This window comes from Microcaecilia unicolor, chromosome 4 (genome assembly GCF_901765095.1).
Source record: "Microcaecilia unicolor chromosome 4, aMicUni1.1, whole genome shotgun sequence".
Classification (NCBI taxonomy): Eukaryota; Metazoa; Chordata; class Amphibia; order Gymnophiona; family Siphonopidae; genus Microcaecilia; species Microcaecilia unicolor.
In genome coordinates, this window is record NC_044034.1 from 119,220,245 (window position 1) to 119,232,256 (window position 12,012).

At 40.8% G+C, this 12,012-nt stretch overlaps 1 protein-coding gene across 1 annotated transcript in view; it reads left to right on the top strand.

Annotated features, from left to right (window-relative positions):
- The first annotated feature begins 3,274 nt into the window (after window positions 1–3,274).
- Window positions 3,275–12,012, top strand: part of EDNRB (endothelin receptor type B) — a 74,936-nt gene continuing 66,198 nt past the window's right edge. Inside the window, exons 1-2 of the mRNA XM_030200575.1 lie at window positions 3,275–3,440; window positions 6,388–6,958. Coding sequence (XP_030056435.1) covers window positions 6,479–6,958 — 480 coding nt within the window. The 5' untranslated portion in view covers window positions 3,275–3,440; window positions 6,388–6,478. The remainder of the gene's footprint in view (window positions 3,441–6,387; window positions 6,959–12,012) is intronic.

Genomic DNA, 12,012 nt, shown 5'->3' on the forward strand with positions numbered 1-12,012 from the left:
AGGTTTGGATGGCTTCCTAAAGGAAAAGTCTATAGACCATTATTAAAATGGACTTGTTGCGGAAAATCCACTGCTTATTTCTAGGATAAGCAGCATAAATGTATTGTGTTTTTTTGGGATCTTGCCAGGTACTTGTGATCTGGATTGGCCATTGTTGGAAACAGGATGCTGGGCTTGATGGACCTTTGGTCTGTCCTAGTATGGCAATACTTATGTACTATTTCAGGGCACAGCTTATATGAAAGCGTCACTCGTTTGCCAATGTGTCTCATTCATTTTTCACTTTTTATTACATACGAAATTTCTTGAAGTAATGGTGTTTTGGTCAAGCAAAGACCAGGGTTAATCATAAGCAGCTGCAAGAATTTCCAAAATCAGAAAACAGCAATAACCGGCGAAAAATGCTATAGCTTCCAGTTTAGAGATCTATTAGCCAATTAGCATCAATTAACAACAATTATAGCCAATTATTGCTTGTTAACATCAATTAGCAGCTCACTATTAAGTTGCACATATAACTGCCATTATTCTATAACTTGCTCACACAACTTTATGCACTTAGGGCCCTGCTTTCTAAGCTGCGCTGTAGGCACACTAACTTTTTAGCATGCACTAAAAATTAGCGTGCGCTAATGCTAGAGATACCCATATATTCCTATGGGGGTCTCTAGTATTAGCGCGGGCTAATTTTTAGTATGCCTAAAGCGCGGCTTAGTAAACAGGGCCCTTAGGGTGGTAAGTGCTTACCATAGGAATATAATGGGAATCTCAGTGTTTACCACCAGCTGATTTTTATCACGAGCTAAAAACACTATCGCAGCCTAGTAAAAGACGCCCTAAGCACAAAAATGAGTGCACAAGTTTATAGAATTAGTGGATAATGTACTAGATATCCATATGCTCTATTCTTTTTGGTTCTTGATTTGTTTTTTTATGGGTGTTTATTCTATTTTAGCAAAAAGTCAAAAAGTAGGGGTGGACGAAACAGACCTGGTGTCCAAGGCATGATTAGGCAATATATCTGTAATTCAACAAATTTCTTAGAACACCCCCAACACGCCCATGGCCATGTCCCCTTTTGAGACACATGCCATGGGAGTTAGGCGTTGTGCCTTATGGAGTAGTGCACATCCAGATGCTCATGCACATTTTAATGAGTGCCAAGTAACATCAATATTTGGTTGTTAGCACCCAATTAGTGATGGTTCAGAGCTTATTATCCAATTAATTTGTGCATGCATCTCAAAAGTGTGCCCAGCTTTGGGTACCATATATATATAGAATCCGGGGTATGCCCCTTAGGCATCAGTTTTTATGCCTACCATTGACCTGGCACAACTGTTCATGTTTAACATTATCCCCCAGATTCAATATAGTGTGACTTACATTACACCAGGGGCGTAGCTACGTGGGGCCATGGGCCCCCGTAGATTTGGCCCTGGCCCCCCCGCCACCAACCCCTTTGACCCCCCCTCCCGCCGCCAACCCTCCTCCACCGCCACCGCCGTCAGGTACCTTTGCTGGCGGGGGTCCCCAACCCCCGCTAGCCAAAGTCCTCTTCTCCGAAACGGCCGCATTGCTGATCTGCAAGGGCAGGCTTCTGTTTCCGTGAGTCTGATGTCCTGCATGTTTGTACGAAGAGGACTTCGGCTGGTGGGGGTTGGGGACCCCCACCAGCAAGGGTACCTGATGGCGGCAGCGGGGGAGGGTTGGCAGCGGCGGGAAGAGGGGGTCGAAAGGGTTGGCGCCGTGGGGGGGTCAAAGGTGCTTGTGGCGGCGGGATGGTCAAAAATGGTGGCAGGGGGTTAAAAATGGTGGTGGGGGGGGGGGGGGTCGGCAGCACCGGGGGGGGGGGGGCTAAAATGTGCCCCCTCACCTTGGGCTCTGGACCTCTCTCCCGCCAAAATCTGGCTACGCACCTGCATTACTTGTGCAAATACAGGCATATTCTGTATTTGCACACACAATTAATTAACAAGCCAATCCGCACTAATAATTTCCAATCAACAAGCAATTGACACTAATTGGCATTAATTGGAACTTACGCGCAAAACTGTCTAAGCATATTCTATAACGTGCTGCGTGTAAATTCTAAGTCACATGGTGGCCCTTTTACTAATGTGCACAGGCACCTACGCATGTCCAATGCATGTCAAATTGGCACTACCACTCGGCTACCGTGTGCCCTGGGTGGTAATTCCATTTTTAGCACATGCCCAAAACACACGTTATAAAATATTTTCTATTTTCTACCACGGGGCTCTTACCTGGCGGCAAACAGCAGTTGGTGCGCTACACACTTACCGCTAACTCAATGGGTGGCATTAAGGTCTCAGGCCAAAAATGGATGCACGCTGGTTTTCATTTTGTCGAACGTCCATTTCTGGCACATTAAAAAAAAAACCTTTTTTCCAGACAAGCTCAGGAAATGGACCAGCGCATGTCCAAAACACATGTCTACACCAGTGCAGGCCACTTTTGGGGGCACCTTAGTAAAAGGGCTCCATAGTTGAAAAGTGGGCATGGTCATGGGAATGGAATGGGTGGGTCATGGACATTTCTAAAATCTATGTGTTATTATTGAATACATCAGGTCAGCGCATCAGTATTTACACTTATTTGTACTTGATGTAACTGCCCGTGACCAAATTTAGTTGTGCAGACTGGCACTCACTGTCTTCTATAAACCACTCAGAAATGTAGGCTTATTCTATAAAGTACGCCTAAATTAAGGTGTTCTTTATAGAATATGCTTAGGCGAATTTTATTTTGGCATCGATTTTTTAGGTGTGATGTATAGAATCTAGTCCTATGTGCATCAAGGCCAACTTATGCTAATATTCCATAACAACATCTTGATGCACAGATGTTGTTGTAGAATTGGTGTTCAGCACTTGTCATTGGCGCAACTACCTTGATGCGCCGGTTGTGCTTACGCTAACAATTTACAATCTCATAACATTTATAAATGTTTAATAAGCCCATCTGGATCCAGATTTTGGTCAGAAAAGATCAAATCTATCTGAAACATTTAGCGACTATTTCAGAAAGGGAAAGTCAGACTTTTCAAAAAACCCCTTAAAGCAACAGCTTTTGATCATCTGCTGCACGTTCAGCTGATACTGTGCAGGCAGTTTAAACAGAGACCAAAAGAGATGAAAAAAAGGCTACTTTTCCACAGGAGAGGGAGCAGGCGGAGTTTGCGGGCGACTGATGGAGAAGCATGTCACTCAGCCACAGGATTCAAATGATTCCTTGCACAAGCAAGGTCTGGCTGGTTCCTCACTGACATCCTCTGACTCATTCAGAAAGAGGCAATCCCTGCTGGAGTATTTCAGCACATTTCCAGGGTCACTTGCTAGCAGCCAGCAGTGCTTTGGTCACTTGTGCTTTACCAGCAGCGCCTGAGAATACATGCTTTAGAGGGAGCAGTCACCAAGGTAAATTATATATCAATGTATTTAGAAAAGCAAATCATTCTACTAGTTTTACTAGATAAAGCAATGTAAATACTTTTTTTTGGGGGGGGGGGGGGAAATCAATTGTAAGAAGAATTTGTTATTTTACTGTGTATGTAGGTTGGAAGCCACTCAATTGTGGTGACAACTGATTCATAAAGTCTTTAAAATAATTAATAAAATACATTTATAATTGTAGAATATGGATGTTATGAAGAAATTGAATGTTAAATATTGGTATAGTGGATTTATCCAGTTCACTACTTCTTCTACCAGTTATTACATAATTTTTAGAGAATAGGAAAGTGGGATGTGTTTCAAATACATACATAAATAATCATTTGTCTGTCTGTCTTCTTTCATGGTAGTTAGGGAAAGTGGTATATCACAAAAGAGAAAGAGAACAATACTACCAAGTTAGGGAAAGTTGTACAATATGTTTTACTGGGCCAGTGTCTAACATCCCGTAAGAAGAAGTACAGTTTAGGGAGCTCCAAATTCTATTGTGACGAAGTGTAGGTGATGGTCCCTATCATGTATCCTGTAATTTCTTTTAGGGGTGACGTTGTCAATGTGGTGTTATATCACTGTCAACCCCAGTTATTAATAACTAGGTCTCATTGCATAAAATGGGATTTGTTCTAAAATAGCATGTGTTATTGGTAAAATAGCATGTCTTTTAACCATAATCCATGTTATTATTATTATTATTATTATATTCTTTATATATCACCTTTCTATGGTACACTCAAAGCAATTTACATATTTGCATTCAGGTACTTTCTCTGTCCATAGTGGGCTCAGAATGTAAGTTTTGAACCTAAGTTTTGTATGTTGAAACTATGCCCCTTAATGTGACTAAGATCAATTGAGCCCCAATCTTTTTCTTTAGATATTGACATTCAATGTAGCTGCTTTGAAAGTTGTTAGGTTTTAACAATTTTTATTTTTGTTTTTTTTTTAAATGTGAAAATGATTATGTAGTTCCAAAGCGATACATTTTTCTCCTCAACAAATAAAAGGATATTTAGTGATTGTAGATTTTGGTTGTACTAACATTTTGGGGCCTTTTCACTAAGCTGCGCTAAAAGGAGGTCTGCGCTATGACCAGCGTATGGGTTCCCCCATATGCTGAGGCTACCTTTAGAGTAGCTGTAAAATAGCAGAGTTTTCATTTCCTTAATTAATGGCCATGCACTAATTTCCCAATTAGCGTGTTGCCATTAGGGAGTGAACTCTTACTGACACCTATTTAGTAGGCTGAAAGGGCTCACTTGCTAACCATACATTAATCAGTAGGCGCGCGGCAATGTAGCTGTGCTAACCAATCAGTGTTGGGCACACCTTCTCTCCACTGCCTAAACACGCCTCAGAGCTAAAGAATAAAAAACATTTTTTAGCTCTTGGGAAACATGCACAGATGCCAACACTACCACGAAAAGCCTGAGTATGCCCCACGGTATTATACTTTCCCACACTGTAAGCAAGAGATATATTGCAATGCACTTTGATACAAGAATTTTACTACTACTACTAATCATTTCTATAATGATACTAGATGTACAGAGTATACTTTCTCTGCCCCTCGAGGGCTCAAAGTCTAAGTTTTGTTACCTGGGGTAATGGAGGGTTAAGTGACATGCTCAAGGTTACAAGGAGCTGCAGTGGGAATTGAACCTAGTTCCCCAGGGTCACAGTCTGCTGCACTAACCACTAGGCTACTCCTCCAAGTTATATATATATCCAAAAAAAAAAAAAAATATATATATATATATATATATTTTTTTTAAAAATTTTTTTTTTGGATTTAGCTCACACCTTTTTCAGTCACAGCTCAAGGCACATTTCGTTCAGGTATACAAGGTATTTCCCTTTTTCCATGAGGGCTTCCAATCTGCTTTTGAACCAGAGGCAATGGATAGTTAAGGGCCCTTTTTACTAAGCTGCGTTAGATACTAATGCGCACCGAATACAGTTTAAAATGCATACCATGGGACATACTCAGATATCCTGCAGTAAATGCCAAATGTGCATGTGCTAACCAATATTTTTCATTTTTTTATGAGGGGTATATCCGTGGGTAGAGAGTGGGCATTTCTGTGCTAATCCATTAGCGTAGCTGTATTACCACGTGTTAACTGGTTAGTGCAGGAACTTAGTGGAGATTGGGTGGTGACACCAATAATTGGAGAGTAAAACCAATGCTGGGCAGACTTCTGCGGTCTGTGCCCTGATCGTGTTTGAATAGATATGGATGGGCTGGAGTGTAAATTTTAAAGGGACTTCGACATTAGCTTCAGACCTTTTAGTACAGGAACAGTACTGGGCAGACTTTTACGGTCTGTGCCCTGAGAAAGGCAAGGACAAATCAAACTCAGGTATAAATATAAAGTATCACATACCATGTAAAATGAGTTTATCTTGTTGGGCAGACCGGATGGACCGTTCAGGTCTTTATCTGTCATCATTTACTATGTTACTGTTGTTACTATATGTTACATGAACCCTTACCACCTATAAAAAAGATGGCAGTAAGTGCACACATGCTAATTTTTTAATGGCTGTCACTAATGGGAACATTGGCGCATGTCCATTAAAACAAAAAAAAAAATAGAAAAAGGCCATTTTTACGACTGCGGTAAAAATGGCTATAGCATGCGGGAAAACCCCGCGTAAGGGTGCGCTAAGGCCACTTTTTACCATAGCTTAGCAAAAGGACCTCTAAGTGACTTGCCCAAGATCATAAGGTAAGCAGCAGGGTTTGAACTGGACTTTGCTGTTTGTCAGCCCAGTGCTGTAACTACCAGGTTACTCCTCTACTTTTCTTTCCTTAAAATTATGTAATGTAATGTAACAGCCATCTTATTACTCTGAAGCAGGCATTACAATTTTATCTCCTCTTATTTTGTCTCTTTCTCTCTTTGTTTAGGCTCTGGCTGGATAGAAGCACCGAAAAAGCTGATTTTGTTTTTTGTCAACATTTATTTGCATCACCCCTGTACAATAAAGAAGGACTTGCCATGATGGAGAGATTGAACATACAATTTGCTCCAGTGCTCTTATTTTTTTGCATTGCTTTTGTGCATGGAGATGATAGCAAACCCCACTTTAGACCAATCACCAATGGAAACACCCCATTTCTGGGAACTGCAACAGCACCACTGAGGTCAGCAGGGGCTAGAAATGGCAGCACCGCCTTGTCTAACTCTTCCATCCCTCAATACAATACAACTGATCTAAAAAGTTTTAAACCCAAAGGACCCAGAGCTCCACCTCCTCCAATGTGCCCCAAACAGATTGAAATCATGGAAACTTTCAAATATATAAACACAGTGATGTCCTGTCTGATCTTTGTAGTGGGTATTGTTGGTAACTCAACCTTACTGAGGATCATTTACAAAAACAAATTCATGAGAAATGGACCTAACATTCTGATTGCTAGTCTTGCCTTAGGAGATTTGCTTCATATCATCACAGATATCCCTATCAATGTCTACAAGGTAAGTGTCCAGATGTCTTCAAATATAGATGCTAAAGACACTCAATCCATGTGTAGTTGAGAATCACAAACTGTGTCTTCAAATGTAGTTGCCAAGAGAGCAAATAACATAGAATATATTTCAAGTAGAATCAATGATCGAAAGGAAGACTTTGCATGTTAAAATAATCAACTGAATGAAAATATGTTTCAGTTTATAAAATAGAGAGTGAAAAATTGTACTACCAATTTCTAAAAGAGGTATCAAAGGTAACAATAGGAAAACTAATAGATTTTGCTGATCTGCAACCAAAATCAATAAGCCTTGGCTGTGTTCTTAGCTACTTAAGGGGCCCTTTCACTAAGGCGCATAGGCGCCTAGGGTGTACAATGCACGTCAAATTGGAACTACTGCCCAGCTACCCTGTGCCCCAGGCAGTAATTTCATTTTTGACATGCGTCCAAAATACATGGTAGAAATTTTCTTCCGCGTGGTGCTTACCCGGCGGTAATCAACAGTGTACACATGCCGACAGTTACCGCTCGGTTAATGCATGAATCCTTACCACTAATCGATGGGTGGTGGTAAAGACTCATGCTGAAAAGACATGCGCTGGTTTTAATTTTGCCGCACATCCATTTTTGGCCACAAAAAGGCTTCTTTTGCAGGTGCGCTGAAAACGGACCTGCCCGCGTCCAAAACGTGCACCTACTCCTGCGTAAGGACATTTTTCGGTGTGCCTTAGTAAAAGGGCCCCTTAGTATATAAGTATTAATTAAGGTAGTAACTTATCCATATACCCCCTAATTCTCAAAAACATGCCTTGAGAGGTGTGTGCAAATTTGGGCATGTGCCCAAATTTCACATGCATCTTAATTGAATAAATTAATGCCAATAATTCGCTTTTTAACAAGCAATTATTGTGTTGATTGAAATCAATTAACATATAGGCACACGTAAATTTAGGCCGGTGGTCCACGCCTAAATTTTGAATATGTTTTGGAAAAGGGGGTGAGGAAATGAGAGGGTCATGGGCATTTCGGGGCAGGGTATGGGCGTGGATTCCAGTTAAGCATGAAATTATAGAATAAGGTCCCTCCCTGCATGTAAATTGAGGTACAGGCATTTGTACCATGTTTTTGTTGCTGCAAATGGACACGCCTAAATTTGAATGTGACCCCCTGCACTTAAGCGCTATTCTACAAACTGCACCTAACTTTAGAAGTGGCTTATAGAATACCGCTTAAGCCTTTTTTTCGGTGCCATTTATTGAATCTAGCCCATATTGCTAGTCCCTGTCATGAACTCCCCTTCTTACTACTCTTTTAATCAGATCTAAGAGATTCTTAACTGTTTCTGATCTCACCGAACTGTTCATTTCCTTCACCCCAAGTCGTTTTTTACTTCGTAGGGAATGTGTGTATGTTTGTGGGCGTGTTGAGGGGGAGTTGATAGACTCAACTATCTGGCTGGCTGCTAAAAGACAGGGCTTATCATGAACTGTTAGGAAAAGCCCTGGAGATGAATTGTTGTGGAGCCATTATTCACCAGCCCGCTGCTTTTAACATCTACTTAACAGGAGCAGAAAAGTGCTCACTGAAGAGTTTAAAAAGTTAACCTTTTTCAGAGCAGTTTCTCCTGCTGCCTTTATCTCCTAAGGTTGTGAACACTGCTTTCTCATCTGTTTAGTGTCATCTGATTGACACCACTGGATCATCATGATAATTAATACCATCTGATTAAAGATACCTCAAAATGTCTCAGCTAATTGCTGTTCTTAGTAAACAAGTTATATAATACCATATGAATATTTTTCTTCCATCTTACTGGATCCTTAACCTCTGCTCACTGCTCTTAAACAAATAGGCTTTCATGCATATGTGGACACATTTGAAGACAAACCCTTTAATTCAGAGTAATGATATTAAAAGTGATAATAATGTAAGTATAATACAATGTATTATTGTAGTAGAACATCTGCTTTCAGTACTAAATGGTTTCTGATTATTTTTCACGTTTACACCTAGTAAAGAGGAAATGTGTTTATGCCATACTCAAAAATTAGGGGAATTTTCAAAACCAGCCTCATTGATGCAGAGTTTGTGAGTACTTTTTCCCCTGGACTTTTGCACCAGTTCTGAAAGGAAAAGTCACTGCATTCTATCTTTTGGAAAGCTGAACTGTGAAAAAGTACACACTGAAATTTGCATCTGCTCTCTCTGCAGGCACTTTTTCTCATGAAAATAAATGTGCATAGATTTGAAAATATTCAGCTGGCAGCAGCCAGCATTTCTTTAAATGGTGGCACACACCAACTAAATTAGATCTGGATATTCAATGCCAGACCTTATCCAGGCACCAGCACTGAATTTCCGAGGTGGCCATTGGAGTTACCTGGATATAGCTGATATTCAACAGTGGTTCCTGGGTATCTATTCGATTAACTAAAAATAGCCTTTTTGCTGTTCTATGTTAACTGGATAGTTATCTGAGGACTGCTGCTGAATATTGGCAGTGCCCAGGTAACTCCTGACTCGGTCCTCAAATTGTCTTGACACTAATTGGATAGTGCTGCGGTGGTCTTCACAGATTTTCAGCAGCCCTGTCCAATTATACACTGCTGAAAATCTGAGGAACACCTGGTCAACAGGAGATAACCAAGTAGGGGCCTTTCCTATACAGTTTTGTCCTGCTATATAGTAGCCTCATAATTTAGGCGTGGTTATTTACCACTTCCCATCCCCCCAACCTAAGTATGTCCCCAGAACCCCCTACTTTATTTATCCAGCTCAAAGGCCGCATATTGTTGATCTATGCACATACATAGGAAAAAACCGGGTAGTTATAAGATAACCAAGTTTGCTGGGTAAATCAGTATGTTACTTTTGGTGCCAAATTCATATAGAGAGGCTACAGCCAAACAAGGCAAAAGCAAATATGGAGGGGAAAATGGATCAGAATCCATATTTTACATCTTTCTCAGATTGCATACGGCTCATACAATCTCATGCATTGACTATATTAACCAGGAATCCCAAACAAATGAGCAATGCACAAATATAAAATCAAAATAAAATATGTTGCTTATACACAAAAGCAGAAGAAGTCCAGAAAATGCTTAAATACTCTCAGGGCCATATTATAAAGCTGCACTCTAATAGCTACCAAACATTAAAATCATCCATCATGGTAAAAAAAAACCTTCACTTGCTGCAGGTCACAAGTATTATCGGGGTGTATAGGTTAGCTGTTATGACTGCACTTAGGAGGCACCTGGTTGAATCCTATTCTTTAAGGAAAGGGAATGGGATTTGATATACTGCCTTTCTGTGGTTGTTGCAACTACATTCAAAGTGGTTTACGTGTAGTATATACAAGTATTTATTTGTACCTGGGCCAATGGAGGGTTAAGTGACTTGTCTAGAGTCACAAGAAGCTGCACTAGGGAATTGAACCCAGTTCCCTAGAGTCAAAGTCTACTGCACTAACCACTAGGCTACTCCTTCCCTCCTACTTTCCTTGATAGAGTACTAACTTAACAGGCCATATACATGCATATTCACTCACACTAGCCAAAGAGCTAATTTAAATGAGCATGCCTAAGTTCAGGAGATATTGCATAACGTACAGTATTCTGTAAGTTACGTACGTAATTGTGCATCCTGCCCATGCTATGTCCAAACTATGGCCATGTAAAATATGCACGATGTTGGATATGTACTTATTTGCAGAATAGCACTTAGGCACACATTCAGCATATGTGTGCATATGTGTGCACACATGCGTGCATCTGCTAGTATTCTAAATATTTATGCACGTATCAGGCATGTACCCTGTTTATGCCACATCAAAAAATAACGTTTAGCTACACTACTGGCAGTCAGGTAGCACAGCCACTGCCTAAATTAAGAATTGACCAAGCTACAGCGGCACATCCCCCAACCTTCCCCGCCAGATTTGATCACTCCCAACACAGAGGACCTTGATCAGATCTGCCCACATAGCAACCCCCTGATCAGGACCCTCCAAACAGCGAATCCTCAAACTGATCCTCCAAAAAAGTTGACCCTCCCTGATCTATGCTCCTCTCAAAGACCTTTCCAAAGCAGGTCCCCCCAAAAGTAATTGTTCCCATACCCTGCCCCTACCTTGACCCCCCCCCCCCCCTGGGACTTGGCCCCCTCAGAGTGGTCTGCTCATATGGAAGGATGACTCCTAATGATAGCACTGTGAGGCTACTGCTAGGGCTCATCAGCACCAACTTGAACTCAGGGCAATGCGGGGACAAGAGTGGAAGGGACTTCTCATATGTGTAGTTCTGTAAAATCCAGCATGTACATGTTGATTTGCAGGCACTGAGATATGTAAGTTTGCAAAATCAGTACTTATACATGTAAGTACAGTCACTTCTGTAACACCCGACATGAAACTGGAATTTTTGGGGCATGTTTTTCACAAAATGGCTGTTCCCACTATATATGTTAACAAATAACGATGTACCCTTGAATGTCCTTATTCATATATTACAAAAGGCCCCATGTCCAGCAAGTCTTTTGTGAAATACCCAGGAATTCCCAACTTGGATGTCGCTTTTCTGACCTAAATGTCCTATACAAAATTGGGCTTTGTAGGTCAGAAAATGGATAAGGGTCATGAATATGGTAATGAGGCTTATAATGCATTCCACAGCAGCTTGTAATTGGGCAGGTCCTAACTGCTCATTAGACTCATGATTGTTCAGTTCACGCAAAAACTCTCTAATCAAACTTTGAATAACAAGTTCTTTGACTGTCAGCATTTCCAAATAGCCACCATTCAGATGGAGCAAATAATCTCCAAAATGAGCAATTTAGCATACAGTGTGTTCGTGCACTTCATTTTTTTCTTCTAGGCTTGCGAGGGATTATTGTGAACTTTATGTTGGACTCATGCTATAACGGCATCCATTATAGAATACTAGTGTAAATTGGCATATATTTAGGTGCACCTACTTACATTATCGTGCTCATTTTCAAAAGAGAAAAAAATCTGAAAAATGTCATAAAGCGGCAGAAGGACGTTTTTCTTGCTAAAAC